General features: G+C 36.9%; 1 protein-coding gene across 1 annotated transcript in view; it reads left to right on the forward strand.

Moving 5' to 3' along the window:
• Positions 1-10,344, forward strand: part of LOC144648244 (serine/threonine-protein kinase haspin-like) — a 40,545-nt gene extending 30,201 nt beyond the window's left edge. Inside the window, exons 6-14 of the mRNA XM_078507862.1 lie at positions 633-715; positions 4,817-4,907; positions 5,836-5,921; positions 6,091-6,124; positions 6,423-6,466; positions 7,311-7,402; positions 8,125-8,430; positions 9,331-9,433; positions 10,158-10,344. Coding sequence (XP_078363988.1) covers positions 633-715; positions 4,817-4,907; positions 5,836-5,921; positions 6,091-6,124; positions 6,423-6,466; positions 7,311-7,402; positions 8,125-8,430; positions 9,331-9,433; positions 10,158-10,344 — 1,026 coding nt within the window. The remainder of the gene's footprint in view (positions 1-632; positions 716-4,816; positions 4,908-5,835; positions 5,922-6,090; positions 6,125-6,422; positions 6,467-7,310; positions 7,403-8,124; positions 8,431-9,330; positions 9,434-10,157) is intronic.
• The last annotated feature ends 14,175 nt before the right edge of the window (positions 10,345-24,519 follow it).

A 24,519-nucleotide genomic window follows, 5' to 3' on the forward strand; every position in this document is an offset into this window, starting at 1 on the left:
GTTACAATTAGTAGCCGCTAACAATAGTAACCTTTAGTTTTGTTAGCGTTACGTTGTGAATTACGTGAACAACAAAGATAAGCATAAACAATTATTGCGAACGTTCTTAAGCTCGCTTAGGTCCTGCATTGACCCGAATTTTTGGCCATAATGCATGGAAAATGAAAGGATAAAAAGAGTGGTGGGTTTTATATGAAAAAGGAATAGTCAAAAAAGGCGCAAGGCAGCGATGCATATGAGGAGAGGCAGTGAAGCCTGCGATGCAGAAAACCCTACTTCAAATTAAAAAGGCTAAACGCAAGCTATCTAAGCTAACTGTAAGTTAACCGAAGTGCTATTTAAGCAAACTGGAATGGATCGTGCGCCTTACTGCCTGAGCTCGCACCCTCAAAGGAAAACTAAGACAATCAGGCTCAAACCATTATAGATTCCACTAAACAGGGAGTACTATTGCTCAGGAACATTTTGGACAATGTATCCATACGGTCCAACTACATAGAAATATTGGAATGGCCAATCAGATAGGTTTATCTTTGTTATTGGTCATCTTATTGATCAACTACCTCGGTTGTATGAAATCTTAAACTTCTTACACCTCTTTCTTAAATGAGAAAGTTTTATTTGTTTTACAGGAAGCCTTGACTCCATTTGAGCAAGTGTTGGAAATGTGCGGACAAAAAGGGCCTGTAAAATTTAATGATTTTCTGGACAAACGGTATGTAGTTTAAATAGCGCAGAACCCTACAATATTACATTTCGTACTGAACTGTCTGATTTGTTCATTTTTTTGGTCAAGTTTCTAGACCTCTGTTCGGCAATTTTATGCAGCGGATGAATAAAACATTTCTGAACTGCATAAAGAGAAACTTGATTGCATTCATAATTTCTACAAGTTCATGCACAGCGGAGGAAAGCAATCAACTGAGCGCCCCAAGAAAAAAGGGAATTGTTTAATATAAGATGTGGGTAAAATACTACTTTTGCAGAATCTGCAGTATTTTTTCATGAGTAACTTCAGATTATTCTTTTAGAAGGATTGACAGGACTGTTATTTAAATATATAGACCAGCATGGGAGCAATCTAAAGGAACAAAACCATGACTGATTTTGCCTAAGTAAAGGAATAGAACAGTCAAAAACTTGATAAGAATAAAAAGTAAAAGAGCAAACTTAAATGTATGCAAGGTTTGTATGGGTCCTAGAAAACACGGAAAGTACTAGAATCTTATTGCGGCGCTTTTCATGACTGTAAAGACCTGGAAAAAGTCAAGTTGTCTTGAAAAGCTCTGGAAATCTGTTAAACTCGAGTAGAACCATGCAAGAAGTTTCAGAACAAACATTTTATGGCAGGCAGTAAAGGGAATTAATTTTGAGATCTTTGAAGTAAAAGAGCATTTAGTCAAAACACTAATAAAAGATGAAATTGCAAACTACCCGCAAGTACAGAAGTTAAAAAAATTTCAGGATTAATAAAGTGAAATTAACTCGAGTAACTCTGTCAGTGAAGTAAAATAGGCTACAGAAATTGCAAACTGACATACATGTTCCTGTGGGTATTTTCGACCTTCTCTTATCCAAGTGTTAATCGTTAATCCAAGTGTTATAATCGCCTTATATGCGCTTATATTGTACAGTAAAAACCCGCGAGTAAGAACCTATTATATTTCATGTTAGCCTAAACATGTTCTTACATAAAGGGTTATTAACACAAATTTAGGCTAATAAGGTTCTTAATAGGTTTTTACTTTCTGAAGAACAAATTTCAGTGTTGTTATAGAGGTTTTTAGCCTTTTTCTTGTATAAAACTTGCATACCACATAGTATTAATTATTTTATGTGAAAAATGATGCACTAATCATGTCATATTTTCCAAAAGAAAACATTTTTGATTTACAATTAGACTGTGAGCCCGAGTTTTCAATGAGCGTATAGTCAACGAGGCGCAGCCGAGTTGACTGTCGCTTATAGATACATAACGAATTGTTTTAGTAGAAACTCTAAAAAATTGCAGTACTTTATGTACTTTAAAGCCAAAAATCAATAAAAATTCGCCCTTAAATGAGCAACACGCGCGCGATTGTTTTCTATCGGCGAATAAAAATCAATGGTAGCGGATTTCGAATAGATTTCAAATTAAGAACCTGTTTCCAAATTGCAGGCTAAATAGGTTCTTATAAAAATGGTACCTTAGTCGGTCATTTTAGCCTGACAGGTTCTTAAATGATAGGTTTTTACCATTACCATTGTACCATTGACTACAAGTATTGTAGTCGATACGCGCCAACGAAAACAGCTGGGGATCTCAAATATTGCATTTCTTTTGGCGTTTGTTATATACTACTTATTAACCGACAGTGAGGGCATTACAGGGGAATCTCAGACCGAGGCCTTGATGTATTGACCGAGCGACAGCGAGGTCAATACATCAATGTTGAGGTCTGAGATTCCCCTGTAATGACCGAACGGACGAGGTTAATAAGTTATTTATTATATGGCCTTAAAGCACTATTCAAAAAAAGAGTATAATCAAGGGAAAAAAACACTGGAGGTAAAACTCGCTCTCACTCTCGCTCTCTGTGGCTCTCTTCGTCGCTCATACTAAAAAAAAATCGGTATGCCTTATATTTTTCTTTCAGTTATTGAAAAGATAGTAATATTTTGTCAGCATTTTTGAGTCTAATGCTTGCGTGCGCTTTGCGCATGCGCATTAGACTCTTTGTTATATGAAAAAAAGCTGTTAGCAATCCCAAGGGAATGGTTCGGGATCGATAATCGTTCGCTGTAATGTAGAAAACAATGATCAGCTGCAAGACGGACTCCGTACGGACACGCACGATTAGTTTCAATTAAAAACAGCCAATCAGCGACACGTGTTCCCACGCATAATTAAAAGTTCTTTCTCAAGTCACGATTATTCAACACTTGAACAGGACGTAATAATTTTCCAGTTAAGACATTTGTAAGCTTTTTGTGAAAATAAATCTTCGTTTTCAGTTCAGTTAAGCACTTGTGTTTTCGTCTTGCTTAAAAAGCAAGACGTCTTTGAGAAAAAATATTTCGACGGCGACTCGCGTTTATTTACACAATGCGACCAAATATTTATTTTGTTTTAAAAAATAGAAAACTTTACCTCGTATTTTGTATTTAAGTCATTCGAATTTTGACCAATTTTTTCTTTACAGTGCAAACAAAAACCTTCAAAAATAAAAGATGTTCATGGATAAATGTAAATCAAGTTACGCGACTAAATCAAAATGCGTTTGTTTGGCCGCTTTGCAGTATAACACTGTCCCGCCCGGCCTTTGCCATACACTGAAATCGAATTTCATGCTTTTACGACTCTCAGAGATCTTAAGTTCCTCTTACAGCTAGAAAAATCATAAAATGGTTACATTGATATGGAAGTGATGATTCGCGAAATTTGTACATCATGATAAACAGTCTTCGCTCCTGTGTATGGTAGCTCGATAATAATTGCCTAGTTTCCAGCGTTCAAAAGGTCATCATTATATTGACGTGAGCATTTACACCCGTTTTTAGGAAAATCTGTCACTTAGTGCTTACAGTACAATGGAGTAACAGTCACTATTTCAAGTGCTTTTATTGCAAAATCTGTTTCAAGAGTCATCATCAAAATGGTGAAAAATCTGAAAGAAAACGATGTGAAGTTCTTCAACCCTTGTTGTAATGAACATGCTTTTTGTAAATCGTCACGCAATCTTGTCCAAATGTTTAATCGTTTCTGCTTTTACGGACAATACGGAAGAAGTAACATCAACTCCTGTTCATACTTTAAATTTTGTGAAGCATATAACATTTATGACTGTTTCGTTTTCATCCATAATCATCCACGATGCCCCTAGCTTGCTATAAGCATTTTAAATTAAACTCCCGAACACAAACCTCTAACCAATTTTAACCGGCTTACGAAAACCGCGCAATCTGTATCACTATGCCATACGGCATTAGACTCATGTCACCCTTGGTGACCTATTTTTTGCTGTTTTTGCCCCCTCGCTAGTATCTTTTACTCACAACTCAAAAAACCGTCGAGCCGAGAAAAATTTTCATAATGCCCGGTCATTACAAGAAAATAATGCCCGCTCAGCAGCCAATCAGAGCGCGCGTACTATTGTAGCCATATAATAATAAATAAATAAGTATTTCACTCGCGCTTGTTGGATGCACTACGCGCCTTGTTGGCTATATATCTACCATCTCATATCGAACGCGCGCGCTCGAAAAATAATTATTTTATCTTATATAGCTACATTCTAGAGGCAGTACCTGATTCCTTGAAGTCGAAATTGTGTGCATTGTGTAGTTTTTTGTATTCTGAAAAAATAAAATTCTAGAACTTTTTTCGCATGCTTCAAATTGCCAAAGAGAACGGAATAAAAGCAAACTTTAATAATAAGAAAATATTTTTTCTCCATTTTACTGTAAATACACAGCCATAAAAGAAGATTGAAAGCTTAAATATTTACAATAAGAATAACAACCATAGGGTAAAAAGTCTGTGGTCTGAGAAGGTAAATCTGGTTCCATAAAAGCAGCATACAAAATAAAGGAAAGGTGCAACTAAATGTCCATTCTTGGTTTTAACTCTGATAAATACAATACGATCTAAATTTCTTAAAAAGAATTCTTGCAGAGAGATAACCACTGACATAACCAAAAACAACTGTCATTATCAACTGCCATTGTTTGACAACCACCCTTCTATTAGATTTCATACTGTATTGATATGAGTTTATTGTACATGTTATCCGTGATATTTTATCTGTTATTTTATTTTATTCATGTCAAATAACAGTCTGTTGAAAACTTGTAAAAAACTGGGCGAAGGCCAGTATGGCGAGATATTTGGGGCACAGAATGAGGACGGGCAGGCCATTGCGCTGAAGGTATCTGTTTTGATTCAATTTATTTTTAAGTTAAGTACATTGTTTCGAATAAATTTCAGTACAAACGTGTTTTTATCTGTTCTGAGATTTGTTTATTCTATTTGCATATTTTTTTTTTGGGCCGGCCCCCCTTTTAACCACTCACCCCATAATCCTCATTATTCTCAGTGCCCACAAAAAGTACTGTGTTTATAAAAACTATTTATCCTCCCCCAATTGGCACCAGTCATCTCCAACCTCTAAAATTACCGGTTCCTAAAAAAATAAAAATCAGTTTGTTTTGACAAGTTATAGAGCCAATTTGACGAACAAACATGACCAGCCTTTCTCGATCTGCATACTTCTTCATATCATATAAAAGCCAAATTCAATAATTGTTTTTTTTTATTCAATATATTGCAACGGCTTTGAAAAGTCAAAATTAATTGAAATAGGCTCTCTAAACAACAAGTAGTTAATGAATGCGCTTTTGCTACTATATAAAACCGAGGATAGTACATTTCTTATGACTCATTTGCAGATATTCCCATGATCCATTAGTATTGTGAAAGTCAATGAAGTAGCGTTCTCAATTTGAATACTCGGAAAAAGGTTTTTTCGAGTTCCCCAAACGAGAGTCGAACCCATGACCTTTCAGAATACCGGTTGGACGCTCTATCTAACCACTGAGCTATGGGGGACTCGTGGTTAGAGCGTCCAACCGGTATCCTGGAAGGTCATGGGTTCGACTCCCGTTGGGGGAACTCGGAAAATCTTTTTTCCGAGTATTCAACTTGAAAACGCTGCTTCATTTACTTTAACTTAATCCAAGTTGCCATTTCTCTTTACATTTATCCATCAGTATTGATTCTTTGCAATTGTAACTATTTGTGATCTTTATTCGGGTTTTCCAGACACCTTAGATTCAGTTGATATGTATCCTTTTTAGATTTTGCCAGTACAAGGACAATTTAAGGTTAATGGAGAGAATCAAAAAACCTTTGAAGAAATCCTAGCAGAAATGGTTATTTCCAAGTATGTTCTTTAACAATACATGTACATGACTTTAATAATTTATCCACTCATCCATATTATTAAAACACAATGTTGATTGTTTTTAAACAATCAACATTGTAGAAGTAAAATAAAATTAAAATTCTGATTAACTACAAAACAGATAAACCTATTCTTCTTATTACTATAGGGAACTGAGTTTACTTGGACAGGTTGCAGAAAACGTAAGTAAATACTGTGTTCAAAAATCTCTTGCCTATTTCCTTCTTCTTGATTGTCATCCTAATAATCTGTTAGAGATCCATAAACGCTCTTTACCTATTCGCCACTTTCATGTCTCCCATAAAATTTCATGTTAATTTAACACAAAAGCACTCTTTGACTCAAAGCAGGTTTTCAAGCATGCACACTTGTCTATAAAAATAAGCGAAACAAAACTACGACGTTTCGAAGTCATCCTATTTTTCACCCCCTCAAAACTGTGCGTGGTAAGCAACCTTAACGGTTTTGTCTCTTTTGTAGGAGACAACAATGAATATGACTGGCGCATTCATCACGCTGCGCAGGTTTGAATACAATAGCTTTTTCTGTAAAGCAGAACCAATAATGATAATGATGATAAATAAACGGTTTCGAAAGACTGGCTGATAGTTTACAGCAACAAAGATTTTGACTATTCCTGATACTGTAAAGTACTAGGGTTTATCAATTCGTAAGTTGATTATGTGTTTTTATAAAAGAAATGGCTCATATGGGAAGTGTGTGTGTGTGTTGGGAGGGGGGGGGAGGGTGTTTAAAACGCACGTCGTAACGAGCCACGATAAAAGTATTAATTACGTTTTGGAATAATTAGGTCTTGATAAACAACAGTAAATCTGTTCATTACTGTAGTGCTGTCACAGAGCAGAGGGGGCTAATTTCTGGGGGGGGAGGGGGGTGTTGGGGAGAGCCAGATAGAAGGCCTTAAAAAGGAGAGATTATTATTGTAATCTTACAGTATCATAAAAACCTAATCTTATGATATTCAAACATTTTCAACACTTGTGCTTATTCCTTTTTTAACCTTTTTGTTGTCTGGCCATTCGTGGAACAACTTCTTCAATATTTTGGTTTTATGTTAAGTATATGTTTTCCTTGCTTGGTTATTAAAAAAGTTCGACAAGCTATGCTTTCACTTTCTTTTGTCCTTTTTTTCTCTTGCACTTTTCTTGACTGCTTTGTTGGTCTGTTTACTCGGCTTACCTCTGCGCCTTTGCAGTTCGTATTTTAGCTATGTTTAGTACTGCTTCCTTTTTATTCTCTTTGAAAGATTTGCCAGAGTTGCAACGCAGACTGTGTGTATTAATTTGCATCAAAACATTTTAAACGCTTTTTAAGTACTAAATGATTGTCAATTTTGTGCATTTATAGTGTAAGGTGTGTTCGAGATAAATATCAGAGAGAGTTGTTAAAGGAATGGGACAAATGGAATAAGGAACACGAGTCATTGAACGATAGACCAGGTACATAACTAATAATTTTATAACTTGATTATTTTCTCGCTTACTTTGCAGACTGTTGTTGTTTAAGCTGATTATCTGTTTTCTATCTAATTGCCATTGAGCATCCATGTTGTAAAGTCTATTTGGGCACTGCCGTGCATGAATGTTGCATGGGGGACACTTGCAACTGATGCCCCCTTTTTTTGCTTGTGGCACTGGCACGTATCTCGACAGGATTTTTTTTATCAAAACAGCAGGCAGCCAACAATGAGGAAACGTTGTGGCTATCTGGCTCAACCTTGTTGTCCTGCATTTCTTGGTAGATGTCAAGTTCTTTGTGTTGATTACCACAAACCAGGATCCAATTTGCCATATTGCGCATTTTTTTCCAAATTGCGATTTGAACACTCGAATATCCTCTATGTCTGATTTACAGGAAACCTAATTATAAAGTCCAGCTTGACTTAGCTGTGCGATTTTTCCATTATTATTTTACTCTCTTCATCATCAGTAAGAAAGGTATCCAACGCCAATTTTGGTTCCCTTGTACAAGTTTATTTTTCGTTCTCTACCTCAGCTTCATGCATTTAGCTTTGAGTTTTGATTCGGGTTTACCAGATTGTCTGTTTTTTTTTTAATTGGTATTGGATTTTTTTAAAGACATATCCAACCAAACATTGCTCTAATAAACTTAAATTGTTATATTATTTTTGTAATATTTTTCTCCTATAATCTCTCTTCAGATGTCTTCCCAAACGACCAATTTTTTGTTACATTTGAATTTTCAAATGGTGGGGTAGACCTGGAAAAGTTCCAATTTATTTCAATGTCAGAGGCCTTGAGCGTTCTACACCAGACAGCCTTTGGACTTGCCGTTGCTGAGGAGGCGCTTGAATTCGAGCACCGTGACCTCCACTGGGGCAATCTTTTGATTAGCAGAACAAAAGAAGAGTTCATTGAATTCACATTGCTTGGAGAAAAACATATGGTAGAGAGTCATGGCGTCCATGTATCCATTATTGACTTCACTCTCTCACGAATAAAGAAAGGTAATGTCAAAAGTTGCACACAGCAGGGGTACTTAACTGCTTGCTGCAGCCGTTCATGTTCCACTCTTACTTTTATTGTCGGTGAAAGGACTGATGTAATGCGCTCCAGTTGCCAAAAAAAGGGATGACACCTCCCACAATTCACACTTCTCGGGCGCGAAATGCAAATTTGTACTTTTGCATTCGTGGCACGTTGTGGTGCCGAGCATCCTTCAAGCTTACCTTGCTTTGAAATCTCATGAAAACCAGATATATCATTGACAAAAATATAAAAATATGAGAAATTACTTCCTAACGTTTAACAGAATATTCCTAGCGAAAATGAAAAGCATTATATCAGTAACAGAGGTGGAAAATACGCAGGTTGTTTGCCAGTTGTTTACGGTTTAATGATTGACTGACAACTAGGTGTGAGAATGGCCAGGCCAGGCCCCTTTTATGCCAGAACTTCTTGTTTAAGCGACTAGGAATCCCCCCTGAACGAAATGGTAGTCCATCGTAGGGTATTCCCCCACCATTATATCGCCGGTACCCATTTCTACATCAGGGTGGGATGAGGCACCTTGAGAGTAAAGTGTCTTGCCCAAGAACACAACACAGTGATCCTGGCCAGGGCTCGAACCCAGACCGCTCGATCCGGTGTCTAGCGCACTAACCATTAGGCAACCGTGCTTCCCACTTAAGATGAACTTAAATTTATCGTGTTTTGAGCCAAACAGTCTTAAAAATGACTGCCTTATTGTTAACATGAGAGTAAAGCATTGTGTCCCCTTTTTGTGATGCATGAAAAGGAAAACTGTATTGGTACATAATTCACTTTTTCAAAAAGGAATAGGTTACCCTCATGAGACCCTGAGTTTGGGTTTTCGGTTTTACTTTTAAATGTTATTTTATTTTTAGATGGTGTTGCGATGTTCTGTAATTTGGCGAACGAAATAGCGTTGTTTGAGGGAAAAGATGATTTTCAGTTTGACGTGTATCGCCTGATGAAAGAGTCCAATAAGTAAGTGTGATTTCTTTGTTGTTTCATATTTATTGGAACTATTCTTGTTAGGAAAAGTTTTACAGGTTCAAAGAAAGGTCAAGCCCATGTCAGATTAGACCCCAATTCCAAGCATTAACACCGTTTAGTATATACCTTATTGAAGAAACGTTGACCCTGTGACAACCATAAAGCATACACCATAAAACCGAATGGAATTCTGGGTAGACAGCCTTTGTAAGCTTAGTAATACTCCTTTTATTGATAGTCAAGATATTTTCTTTCTATCAGATCCTTTTAAGCATGATTTATGCAGCCTGTCTGATTATCGTGTTTATTCTGTCAGAGACGACGATTATTTCTTTCGATGTCCCAGGAAACATTTGTGTCAAATCGTTTATGGTTAACGCTTTTCATGGGTCAACGATTCTTCAATCAGGTGTCAAAAGAGAAGGTCAAAAGAAAGACCCTGCTAATCTTTTTTAACAACTCACAAAACAAATTCAAGATCCACACACTAGAAAGGCAAGAAACAATTTGAGTAAGAAGAGGCAAGACTTGAAAGTGATGACCAAGAAACTGGAATACTAAGATGCCTCAAATTCTTGTTTGTACATTTAATGTACGTTTCTCTGACTGAGAGTTGGCACTTTGCATGAAGTCAGCAAAAAATGTTAGTGAGGGTGTTATTGTGTCAGGTTGCACTGGTTATTTAATTTTCAAGTGTCTTGTATGTCATTGACAGAAATGACTGGGAAAAGTTTACAAGTTCAAGCAATGCCCTTTGGCTAACTTACATTGCCAAAAAATTGTTAAAAGACAAAAATTACAAGAACAAAGACAGACGAACGGCAAGAAAGTTAGAGAGGGTTGCCATGCGTGCGCAGAATAGCTCGTCGGCCAAGGAGTTTTTGAAAGACTTTTTTAACTGAGAAGGTATGGAAGATGTAATTATAAGTATAACTGTCTTAACTTGGTGCTTGGGAGCCTTGGTTCTTTGTAGCAGGCTAGGTCCTTGGGAGCATTTTTTCAAAGTTGAATAGGAGGAGCTTGTTACTTCTAGGTGAAAATTATACAAACGAAGTGAGCGTCGCGCATTTAACACTGCCCCGATTGAATGTGATTTGAGAGACCTGAAAAGTTTGCAATGTAACTAATTATCATATAGAAATAGTCGTTCCTTTTGGAAGGCAGGTTAAATATTCAACGAAGTAGTGGCTAATCGTCAAATCCCACTAGCCATCCCCTCCCCCCACGCAACCTCGTTTTTAAAAATTTTCCTTGTTCTTAGCTTTACTTTGCGTCACAACACGAACAGGTTTAAAACCAAGATTTTGTATTACTTTTTTAAATGATAAACTCGCATAACCCTATCCAGACAAAAAAGAAAAAAACCAGCGACTTGAATCAAGTTGTATCAACTTCCTGGAATTTCCCATGGAATTCGTAAAGTGATCTTTTGTGATGGGAATGAGAAGTTTCTTTATATAGGGGGCTAACAGAACTTGTCTGCATTTTTTAAAGGGTGTTAAAATAACAAAAAATCAATCCAATATGAACTTAATACGCACTTTATTATAAACCTTTCAGTATTTGAAACCGTTAGTATATGATTACAGTTAAATAAACCAAGTAATGCAATGAATAATAATTGAAGTAAAATGCGTACCATATCAGTGAATAAAACTACACATCCAGAACGACGCGACTTAATCAAGAATTTTAATTTTTCGTTTGTCCTTTACTTTAGATGGTGTGATGAAGTATTCTTTATGATGCTTTACTTAGAAGACGACTACCTTGTTTTATAGTATGAGACAACTTATTTAATGTGTTTCAACTGACGAGGTTACAAGTAAGTGTGACTTGTTTTTGTTTTGTATAGAGCAACAACCGGAAGCTCTTTCTTTTAATATTTTAGCCAGTGATACTTTTTAATCGCTTTTTATTATGTCTCATACTGGCTGCGCTTGAATCTTTAATTGTGTCAAAGTTGTTCAAGAATATCAATCATTTTTGGGAAATGTTTTTTGGAGGGATGCCAAAGGGAAAGCGTTTTGTTTAAATTTAAAAAAAAACCCGACAGAATGTTATTATGTATATATTGAAAACTATTCTGGGGGTTATGTACCGAACAAGGTGGTAAGTAAAAACAGAGCCGAGTTAAAACCCGCGCCCTTGTGTGATTATTTACATGTACCTTTTTAAAGGAAAAAGAAATCCCATGACAAACCTTTCTTTCATGTGTACGAAGTGAGAGACTTATTTCTTAGATCAGTGATGGACGTTCACAAATAGGGATTCCACTTTTTTTGTTTTTGATTTTTACGTCTTTCTCTCTAGATGGTGTGATGGTCATGTTTTTTAGCATAGCATAGCATAGCATAGCAGAGAATGAGTTATTTTACTGATAAAGGAGATTACATGTGCCAGTTTAATGTGTATCTCCTGATGAAAAGTTCAACAAGTAAGTGTGATTGTATTGTTCGTTAATTTTGTTATAGTAAGTTGAAAATATTTCGTATATCGTCACTGTAAGCCTAACTCTACTGGACCTCAGGTAAATTCGAGTCCACTTGATTCAAGACAATTCATCACAACTTGATTGACTTGAGTCAAGTTGCCGATTTGTACTACCCTTGCTCCTATCCCCGCCTTTTGGTATGCCAAGTCTCTTCCAACTAGAACTCCAAAAACGCTTAGGTCACACGAGTGGTCACAGCTTCATCACATGTAGTCTAGTTCTTATTTTTTTCTAGCCTTCCTTATGTCATTGCTGTATTTAATGCTGTTTAACGTGCCTAGACTTCTTGTGAGTCGGGTCGACTTTATGAATCACTAGTTGTCATGACTAAATCAAAATTTTGTTTTCCGTAGGTTCTCCACTTTAAATGGTGTGATGCTGTTTTATTGCGTACCTTGTTAAATAGTGTAGAAGATCACTAGCTCAATGTGTATCAACTGATTAGTTTACAAGTAAGTGTGACTGTGTTTCGTTTACTTTGTTATTCAGTGTTGTTTGAAAATCTTAATATTCTTTGACAAGATTTATGTTTGGAGAGGGGTCAAATGTAGAACCCGGAGCTCAAATTTGAAAAAAAAAAAAAAAAAAAAACTAAACCTGCTTTGGGAATATAATGTTTAACTTTAATTTATATTGATCTGGATCCGTGTCGGATCCAGACCTTCAGATAAGTGGGGCCCCGATCATCCAGATCCTGGAAAAAAGATGGGGGACGCTCTCAAAAATTACTTTTCTCGGCTTTTTGGGCTTCCGTTTGACCGAACAATAAGGTCGAGTCCCGTGCCGCCTGTGATGTACCAAAAATCTTTATTGAATTGGTCGGGTACCAGCAACGTTTCTTTATAAAAGCCACGGCCAGATTAAAACCCACGCCCTTGTACAATTATTGATATGTACCAACTCTTTTGATAAACCTTGCTTTCATGGGTACGAAGTAATTTATTTCCAAGATCACTGGGGGAGGTTCCACAAAAAGGGATTTCACTTACTTTTTCCGTTTTTGATTGTTACATCTTTCCGTTCTCTTTAGATGGTGTGATGCTAATGTTTTTCAGCAAAACTTAGGAGAGGAAGAGTCCTTGTTACTAATAAAGGAGATTACATGTGTCAGTTAAATGTGTATCTCCTGATAACAAGTTCTACAAGTAAGTGTGATTTTGTTGTTCGTTAAACATGTTATAGCATTTTTAAAATATTTCTTACATGGTCACTGTATTTTACGCTAAGCCTTTCTCTCCTAGACCTCAGGTAAACTCGAGTCCACTTGATTCAAGACAATTCATCACAACTTGATTGAGTCGGGTCAAGTTGCCGATTTTTAATACCCTTGCTCGTATCGTAGCCTTTTGGTATGCTAAGTGTCTTGCAACTAGACCTCTAAAAACTCTTTGGGCTTCAGGTAACACGAGTGGTCACAGCTTCATCGCGTGTAGTCTAGTTCTCTAATTTTTCTAGCCTCCCTTACATCGTTCCTTTATTTAATGCTGGTTAACGTGCCTTGACTTCCAGTGAGTCGGGTCGAATTTATGAAACACTACCCGTATAAAGTAGTCGTACCGACTCAATCAAAATGTTGTTTTTCGTATGTTCTTCACTTTAGATGGTGTGATGCTGTTTTATTACGTACGTTGCAGAAAAGGATGAAACCTTGTTTAATAGTGTTGAAGATTAGCAGCTTAATGTGTATCAACTGATTAGTTTACAAGTAAGTGTGACTGTGTTTCGTTTACTTTGTTATTCAGTGTTGTTTGAAAATCTTAATATTCTTTGAGAAGATAAATGTTTGGAGAGGGGTCAAATGGAGAATCCTACGCTTAAATTAAAATAGACACTTTTTGCTTAGGGAATATAACGTTAAACTTTAATTGATATTGAAAAATCTCCTGGAGGCTAATTCCGTGGTGGATCCAGATCTTCAGATAAGTGGGTCCCCCGATCATCCAGACCACGTAAAAAGAGGAGGGTCCGCTCTCAAAAATTACTGTTTCTCGGCCCTTTGAGCTTCAGTTTGACCGAACAATAAGGTGGGCGCCTGGGTCCCTTGGGCCCCTTTCCGTAAATCCGCCACTGCTAATGTACCAAACACATTTATTGAGATGGTCCGGTACCCAGCAAGTTTTGTTATAAAAGCCAGGGCTAGGTTAACACCTGCGCCCTTCTTCAATTATTGGCAGGTACCTTTAAAGGAGTAAGAACTCCTTGGATAAACCCTGCTTGCATGTGTACGATGTGATTTCTTTTTTCAGGGATTTCACTTAATTTTTTTTTTGATTTTTACGTCTTTTCCTGTAGATGGTGTGATGATCTTTTTTTTCAATTATTACTTAACAAATGATGAGTCCTTTTTACTGATAAAGAAGATTACATGTGTCACTTGAATGCGCATCTCCTGATGATAACAAGTAAGTGGGATGGTGTTGTTTGTTAATCGTGTTATAGAAATTTGAAAAAAATTCTTATATCGTCACTGTATTGTACGCTAAGCCTATCTCTACTAGACCTAAGGTAAACTCGAGTCCACTTGATTCAAGACAACTCATCACAACTTGATAAACTCCGGTCAAGTTACTGATACGTACTATGATTTAATTCTAAGATCACTGAGGGAGGATCTCTTTGTTTTTATGTCTTTCATTTTAGATTGGGTGATGCTCATGTTTCGAAACTTAGAAGAGGATGAGTCCTTGTCACTGATTAAGGAGTGGACGTGTCAGTTTAATGTGCTTCCCTGATGAGAAAGTTTAACAAGTAGGTGTGATTGTGTTGTTCCTTAGATGTGTGATAGTAGTTTGAGCTTTATTCTAAGTCGCTGTATTTTACGCTATGCTTTTCCTTATCGTAAATTTTGGCGGCCATTCTGTTGACAATCGCACGCTGTTTCTCTACTCACTTTTTAAAATAGAATAGATAGTGAGTAGCGTAGCGTAGCCAATCAGAGAACAGCATTCGTGATAGAACGCTAGTAGTTTTATACTAAAAGCTCTTTGATCTTTAGCTGGTGTAGCTTTCAGTGTACATGAAAATAATGCTTCAAATCATTTACAAGATATATATCTATCTATTCTAGATCTTTCAAGTTACTGGCAACTTTTAAGCCAATGATGAGCCATGGAAGGCGGGATTTTGATAGCAAGCTGCTAGAGTTTATTTTCTTAGTACCGGTATGATTCACATTTCACAACGTTTTCTTACTTGGAGATGTGCACGAATATTAATTTATTTTCTAACGCGTCTTTTCTTCTTAGTGACATTGATTGATTTCTTTCATGATGGTGATCAGTGGGTGAACAGGATTGATAACTATGCCGGGGGCCAGAAAAAAAAAAAGTGGTCCCTGATAATAAGTATAGAGATCACAAGGGAAAGCTGCTTTGATCTGTTAACAAATTCTCCTATTTAAGACTATCAGTAAGAGGAATTTTATGTGGATATTTGGACTTAAAGGGTATCCATTTAAAAGCAGTCATAGCACGAAGTGACTTGTTTTTGTCATATAAACAAGACGCCCAAAGGCAGATTACGTGGGATGTGAAGCGACTTCCACTGTCACATTCTGTTAACGTACAGATAAATAAAAATGTTAACACTCAATAAAGTAATTTAAACTACCCTAAGCTCACGACACGAAACGTACGGGAACACGACCATTAACTTCAAGCAGTGTTCTGTAACAAAGATGAGATTTACAAGGGTTTCTAAATACGGTAAAGTAAACCTTTTTTTCAAGAGGTATAAATCATTTCGGACATTGCCGGCGACGAGAGCATACTATCAAGCATACTCTAGGTGAGATTTTAAAGCGACGGGGACTTTTGAAGCAAATTTATAGTTGCAGTAACTTTGATATTTTCGTCTTGATCTCAGTATAAATGCTTCGACGGGAAACAAAAACCGGTTTTCGGGATACGCGAAACGTCTGCAATCAATCAATCAATCAATCAATCAATCAATCAATCAATCAATCAACACGTTTCTGACTATGATTTAGGAATAGGAAAAAAGGTAACTCGAACGAATTTTATACGTGGGCGTCCGTCTTGTGTAAAATGAAGGATACTTTCGTGGTAGGATGATTAAAATCATGATTAATTTCTGATTTCTTTTCCTTTAGTTTTTGCGTGTTACTGTAAGGGAGCACCAGTGACGCGGGGAAGAAGGCGCAGAGCCGTCAAAGACAAATGATACGATAAGGTAAGAATAACAATTCCAACGTTTCTTAAAATGATGTAACTTTTATGTGTGTGATAAAATGTGAATAAATGGATTTCATAAAGGGTCCAGAATGACATTAACCACATCCAGTCGTTATACTTTTGTGTCATACTCAAAAATGCAGCTTACGGCCCAATGAAAATATCGAAAATTGGAGTCGAAGGCGGAGTCATATGTTCGACAGAATTCGAGTAGGTAGAAACAGAACGGATTCTATTGCGTATAACTCCGTCACTTATAATCCAGTAAAAAAAAACCCTGGAGTCCAATGCTAGTTCTCACCGTTCTTCGAGTGCTTCCTTTCTGCTTGCACCTCAAACAATCTAGTTTTTACTGATCATTAGCGGTTTTTAAACCGCTAATGATCAATTAAAATTTCCATCCACTAATTTGGTGGGATCCGATCTATGCTTACATTTCCAATCACTCTAGCTTTTCACAAAGGACTCAGGCAATCCAGTAAACTGACCACAATTCGTACACGACACAAGACACAGAGAAACATGTGCGAGCCAGCGAGTCACGAATACTTTTCATTTAGCATCGCACCGGTATCGCGGAGGTCACGGGTTCGAATCCCGTTGAAGCCCTGAATTTTTTTCAGGCTTCTTTATTCCAATTGCTTAAATTGAAAAATCACTGCGACGATCATTTATCACTCTCATATACATCCGCAGTTCATATATGAATCATTTCATATACATTACATCACTTTTCATTTATTTTTGATTGGTTGAAACACTGGCGATATTTTTTATCTACTTATAGTAATCTTTCGGTACTTAATTAATCAATAAATAATCAATTTCTTCCCCTCGCCTCAGATTTATCTTTATTTTCCCGTTTAGCAATCAATTGAAAGACAAATGCAGATCCGAATAACACGTGACCCTGACGGTGGTGTGCTGATGCTCAATTCCGGAAGTGAAGAAGGCCGATTTATTTTCACTCCAGGTAACTCGTGTGCAGCACTGTTTACTCTCTCTCCTAGCCTCCGCAGAGGTCTCTTTCGTGTTCCCTACGGGGTGGGAAATGGGGAGGGGTAAAAGGTAAGCGCGCGGAGCCTGGAGAGAATCGAAACGAAAGCGCGCGAGGGAAATCGTCTTCCTCCCTCCGGTTTTTTTCGCCTTCCGCCACTAAAGGAGCCTCTGCGGACGAGAGAGCTGTTTACTTAAATTGCACTGTAACTTCAAGGTAGAAATAGTTAAGGAGGGGAAAGGGAGTTTCGTCCTTAAAATTCTTTTATTTCGACAGTCTGTTTGTTGTCAGATTTCCTGTTCTTGGCCTTGCGTTGAAAGTTGAACCAGTTTTCCTGTCTCTTACCTGGTTAGGTGGTACCATATTATACTGACGGGGATTAGGAGAGTAAAATCATTGTCTCGAACAGCTTCAGAACCTAAAACCGTTATTACAACTAAACAGTTTTAACATGGGCACGGTTACTAGCACAATATAAACGTTGTGAAGGAAAGACGCTCACCGTGGACAGTGATTGCGATGGATATTCTGTGACAGGTTTGATTGTCACACATTCTTTAGTACCGTTTTCCTTTCAATTAAGATTACAGATTTAATTAGTTAGAACGTCACACGATCCCACAAGGCTTCAGAAGCGCACCGTGAGAATGAAAGAAATTCTGCGAACAGAACTATGTGTTATTTGGCTTTAATTAGTAAACATGATTGTTTTCTTTCATACTTTTAGAACATCTTCACGCAGAGCACAAATTGTTTATTTTATACCCTACAAGAACGTACATCGGGTGATTGAGCCCTCCAGCCTTGGCTAGCTGTATGTGAGATTAACGGCCATCGCAAGATTCACAGGTATTGTGTAGGATGGTCTGGGTTGTCTCTGTTTCTAAATCTTCATACATATTTTTCGCCTCTAGTGATACAAACTACCTTTAACTTCTACAGAGCTGTCTGTTGCATTGGACGCTACAAGAACGTTTATTGGGGAATTGAACCCTCCTGTCTTGGTTGGCTGTATGTGAGATTTAACGGCCATTGCACAATCCATAGGTACGGTACAGGTTTTCACTGTTTCAATATACGTTTTTTTAATTTTTTTTTCGCCTTAAGTGACGCCTTACTTTCGTACTTACCTTCAGCATGCGCACAGCGGTCACTTATTTTGTTTTGTTCTGCACGGAGGAAGAAGAAGACGGCTAACTTACCTTATGTTGTGAAACGTGTCGTCTTTTTATTAAATTTAAGACGGAATCAGGCAGGACTTCGAGTATTAAAAGGACACGGTTTTGTAACAAAATTATTTACATCTTATTCAGAAACTTCTGTGTCACTGTTTGAAAAAACTTATGAAAAGATATCATTTTACCAAACGTCGAGGTGCACTGAACGCTTAAAAGAAAATTTAACCAAACAATCTTCATCTGAAAATGTACGTTCTCGTAGTTCTTATGGAATTTGGAAATCATGTTATAGGGCACTGATAAGAAATTATGTTGGTGCAATCATGAATAACTATACTTCAGTAGTGAGGAAAGGACCGAATTAGCCGTTTATTTGTGGAATTAATTATTTTTTTGTGGAATTAATTAAGTGAGTGACGTCATAGAGGCGTCAGTGACGTCATCAAAAATGGGGCGTAAATGACGTCATAAAATGGGGTGTAATCTAAAAATAGAAAAATTACGTCATTGGGGTGTAATCTAAAAATAGAAAAATTACGTCATTGGGGTGTAATCTAAAAATAAAAATTACATCATATCGGAGGGTAACCCCGCCTTGACCAATAGCCATAAAAGAAGCTGCTTGCAGTTCAGTCTATTCTCAGAGTTTACACCGTTCAGATCACAATGTACAGCAGTTATAATCAATTCTTTCAAGAGGGTTATGGAAATATCATATTACCCGATGACAGTGGAGATGAAAGCGATGATGAGAGCTCACAGGAAAGTGAACAGTCATTTAGTCAAGATTCTCAATCGAGCGAAGAAATAGACTCTTCCCAAGAACAAATGGAGCATATAGATCCCTGGTCGCGCATTCAAGATGAAGTCACTAGTCGTCACGAAGCCAAGCTCGAAACTCTGATAAACGAGTATGAACAACATGGAGATGTGTCTGAAGTGGCCCGTGTTAAGGCTGAAAATGCTCTGCTACCAGTATACAGGAAGGAGCTGAGAAAAGTTCTTTTGGAGTATTTACAGTGGATGCATGCAATGAGGAAAGATTCGACCTTCCGTAAAGTGATAGAGACCAAAAATGAATTGAAAGATACAGAGGGATATGATTGGTTAGAATCGACAGAACTCGCTATCGATAAAAAAAATAAGCGAAAATTCTTACTCAATCGGTTGTTTGTCAAACAAACTGTTCCCGAACACTAAGTGAACTGTGCCTGTTAATCTTTTCTGGTGACACCTCTGTCAATGTTTTTAATAATCAATAAACGTATTTTAAAAGAGAAAAAACCTTCCTTCTTGTGTCTCGCGGTGCGCAACTTGTCTATATAAACGCCTATAGATGCTAATTTCTTAAGCAAACTCCACCAAGTTTATACCGTAATTCGCTTAAATGCTCATACGCGTTCTCTACCGTTTGAATTAAGATAAAACCAAACATGTGAAACATAGGTTTACAAGTCAAAAAAGTTGTACATCGATCAAATTTTTTTCACAAAATCGGTTCACTGAGCTGGTCTTACAATTTATTTTACTCGTAACTGCTCAATAACTCCATATTGCCAATGTAGTATTGCCGTATTGGCCGCTACGAATTTTTTGCTGTTTGTAATAATTGCTATTTGATTTTCTTGGTTGCTCTTTGTCACTCAACTGGTTAAATGATTTATTGATCTTATGAACTTAACGTAATAAGAAATTTTGAAATGGAAAACTTTTAGAAAGTTTTGACAGTAAGAAAGTTTACTTTAAAGAAATGTAAATGAACTGTTGACAGGTTTGAGTGTGAATTTTTCGCTCCGATAATAACCCTTGGGAAAAGCATGTTAGTAATGCCTTTGTGTTAAGCGAAACCCCTAATTCTGGAAAAGTTTAATGAATTTTTATGAAGTAAATAATAAGAGTTTTTTAAAGGAAATAAACTGAAGAAAATCACTTAATTTCCTCTTTTAATACACTGTTATTTATACAATAGCCGTTGACATTACATTCTTTTAAACAAAGATTGCAAAAACAGACTTAAACCTATATGTCCGTGTCATCCAACAGCAAATGTTTATGCAAAAACATTACAGAGAAAGCCACCGTGGATGTTGACGTGTTGTTATTTTAGACCGTTTGCTAGTCTTGTCTGTTTTTCGAATGCTTTTACTTCTGTTTTTCAATAAATCCTTTGATTTTCTTGGTGTGGATAACTGGTAGTTAATGTCAATGCCTTGTTGTTGAATAGACGGAGGTATGGTACACGCTTTAAGTTTTTGGCTGTTCTCAGTGTTTTGATAGATGATTACTTTAACTTTAGGTTGTAGTTTTGCTTCTTGTAGCCACTTTCTTCTTTGATTGTGATCCAGCTGATGAACATTAGTAAGATGGTTAGATAATTTCACGAGATATTTTGCTCCACATCCCGGAACCGGACAGTCTCGGCAAACTCTTCTAACCATGTTAACGGCATGAAATATTGACGCAAATGAGAGAGTTTTGTTAATATCCTTGTGTTATATAGACGCTACTGAAGGTCAAAAAGGACAAAATGAGGTCAAAAAGGACAAAATAAGGACAACAAGGACAAAACAAGGACTAAAAGGACAAAAGGAGACACGAGGGACATTTAAGCTATATGTTTCGCTGCAAACGCGCGTGGAGAACGCGCGTGGAGAGAGCGCGCGCGTGTCATTTGAGAGATTTTTTTTTTCTTATCTATGTAAAAATCACTGAAAAATAAGTTAATAATTTCACGATAAAGGAAATCTCTAATTTCTCATTTCCAGAAAGATAGAACGATGTTCGCTCTTGTTTTCCTAACGTTCATATTATTTCACTATTCTAACGCCTGTTTAGAGGGAAACTGTCGCTGCTATGAAGCTATGGAAGTAATCGACTGTTCACACAGAGATCTATATTCATTACCATACCCAAAGTTTGCCCTGGTGAACTATACCTCGATTTTACTGCGTGACAACAACCTTCGACACCTGAATTTAACCCATCTATTCAAAGTGTTTCCACGAGTGATGGTTTTGGATTTGCGTGACAATGATCCGGTATTGTGCGATGATAATCCCTCATTTTCATGGTCTGTTTGCGATCTGAAGGCTTTTGATAACTCCCAGTGCTTGAAGTATAAGTGAGATTGTTTTGACGATGGGTGGGCGAATTTGTTGAGAGGACGGCTGTCGTAATCTCTGTGCCGGTATTAGTAGAATTACAATCAGAGATTATAATAATCGACTTGGAGTTGTGGTACCTTTCTATATCATCACACAACACCGGATCATTGTCACGCAAATCCAAAACCATCACTCGTGGAAACACTTTGAATAGATGGGTTAAATTCAGGTGTCGAAGGTTGTTGTCACGCAGTAAAATCGAGGTATAGTTCACCAGGGCAAACTTTGGGTATGGTAATGAATATAGATCTCTGTGTGAGCAGTCGATTACTTCCATAGCTTCATAGCAGCGACAGTTTCCCTCTAAACAGGCGTTAGAATAGTGAAATAATATGAACGTTAGGAAAACAAGAGCGAACATCGTTCTATCTTTCTGGAAATGAGAAATTAGAGATTTCCTTTATCGTGAAATTATTAACTTATTTTTCAGTGATTTTTACATAGATAAGAAAAAAAAAATCTCTCAAATGACACGCGCGCGCTCTCTCCACGCGCGTTCTCCACGCGCGTTTGCAGCGAAACATATAGCTTAAATGTCCCTCGTGTCTCCTTTTGTCCTTTTAGTCCTTGTTTTGTCCTTGTTGTCCTTATTTTGTCCTTTTTGACCTCATTTTGTCCTTTTTGACCTTCAGTAGCGTCTATATAACACAAGGATATTAACAAAACTCTCTCATTTGCGTCAATATTTCATGCCGTTAACATGGTTAGAAGAGTTTGCCGAGACTGTCCGGTTCCGGGATGTGGAGCAAAATATCTCGTGAAATTATCTAACCATCTTACTAATGTTCATCAGCTGGATCACAATCAAAGAAGAAAGTGGCTACAAGAAGCAAAACTACAACCTAAAGTTAAAGTAATCATCTATCAAAACACTGAGAACAGCCAAAAACTTAAAGCGTGTACCATACCTCCGTCTATTCAACAACAAGGCATTGACATTAACTACCAGTTATCCACACCAAGAAAATCAAAGGATTTATTGAAAAACAGAAGTAAAAGCATTCGAAAAACAGACAAGACTAGCAAACGGTCTAAAATAACAACACGTCAACATCCACGGTGGCTTTCTCTGTAATGTTTTTGCATAAACATTTGCTGTTGGATGACACGGACATATAGGTTTAAGTCTGTTTTTGCAATCTTTGTTTAAAAGAATGTAATGTCAACGGCTATTGTATAAATAACAGTGTATTAAAAGAGGAAATTAAGTGATTTTCTTCAGTTTATTTCCTTTAAAAAACTCTTATTATTTACTTCATAAAAATTCATTAAACTTTTCCAGAATTAGGGGTTTCGCTTAACACAAAGGCATTACTAACATGCTTTTCCCAAGGGTTATTATCGGAGCGAAAAATTCACACTCAAACCTGTCAACAGTTCATTTACATTTCTTTAAAGTAAACTTTCTTACTGTCAAAACTTTCTAAAAGTTTTCCATTTCAAAATTTCTTATTACGTTAAGTTCATAAGATCAATAAATCATTTAACCAGTTGAGTGACAAAGAGCAACCAAGAAAATCAAATAGCAATTATTACAAACAGCAAAAAATTCGTAGCGGCCAATACGGCAATACTACATTGGCAATATGGAGTTATTGAGCAGTTACGAGTAAAATAAATTGTAAGACCAGCTCAGTGAACCGATTTTGTGAAAAAAATTTGATCAATGTACAACTTTTTTGACTTGTAAACCTATGTTTCACATGTTTGGTTTTATCTTAATTCAAACGGTAGAGAACGCGTATGAGCATTTAAGCGAATTACGGTATAAACTTGGTGGAGTTTGCTTAAGAAATTAGCATCTATAGGCGTTTATATAGACAAGTTGCGCACCGCGAGACACAAGAAGGAAGGTTTTTTCTCTTTTAAAATACGTTTATTGATTATTAAAAACATTGACAGAGGTGTCACCAGAAAAGATTAACAGGCACAGTTCACTTAGTGTTCGGGAACAGTTTGTTTGACAAACAACCGATTGAGTAAGAATTTTCGCTTATCGATAGCGAGTTCTGTCGATTCTAACCAATCATATCCCTCTGTATCTTTCAATTCATTTTTGGTCTCTATCACTTTACGGAAGGTCGAATCTTTCCTCATTGCATGCATCCACTGTAAATACTCCAAAAGAACTTTTCTCAGCTCCTTCCTGTATACTGGTAGCAGAGCATTTTCAGCCTTAACACGGGCCACTTCAGACACATCTCCATGTTGTTCATACTCGTTTATCAGAGTTTCGAGCTTGGCTTCGTGACGACTAGTGACTTCATCTTGAATGCGCGACCAGGGATCTATATGCTCCATTTGTTCTTGGGAAGAGTCTATTTCTTCGCTCGATTGAGAATCTTGACTAAATGACTGTTCACTTTCCTGTGAGCTCTCATCATCGCTTTCATCTCCACTGTCATCGGGTAATATGATATTTCCATAACCCTCTTGAAAGAATTGATTATAACTGCTGTACATTGTGATCTGAACGGTGTAAACTCTGAGAATAGACTGAACTACAAGCAGCTTCTTTTATGGCTATTGGTCAAGGCGGGGTTACCCTCCGATATGATGTAATTTTTATTTTTAGATTACACCCCAATGACGTAATTTTTCTATTTTTAGATTACACCCCAATGACGTAATTTTTCTATTTTTAGATTACACCCCATTTTATGACGTCATTTACGCCCCATTTTTGATGACGTCACTGACGCCTCTATGACGTCACTCACTTAATTAATTCCACAAAAAAATAATTAATTCCACAAATAAACGGCTAATTCGGTCCTTTCCTCACTACTTACTTCAATCTTTTGCTTTAAAAAAAGTAGAAAATAGCGAAGTATGACTAAAATTGTTGTTGTATCCTGGCGTCAGTTGTTCAAAGGGTTGATAACGCTATCCACCGGATAGATCACTCTCTTGTCTATAACAAAAAAGGTTTTGTATAACAATTATGGATAGTGATTTATCCGGTGGATTGCGTCATTTGTACAACTGGGTCCTGATGGACTCTGTCTTAACTTTTTTTCATGTACTTTTGTCTGACAGGTCTAGCAGAAA

The sequence above is a fragment of the Oculina patagonica genome, chromosome 4 (genome assembly GCF_052425735.1).
Source record: "Oculina patagonica isolate OP01 chromosome 4, crgOcupat, whole genome shotgun sequence".
NCBI classification, from domain to species: Eukaryota; Metazoa; Cnidaria; class Anthozoa; order Scleractinia; family Oculinidae; genus Oculina; species Oculina patagonica.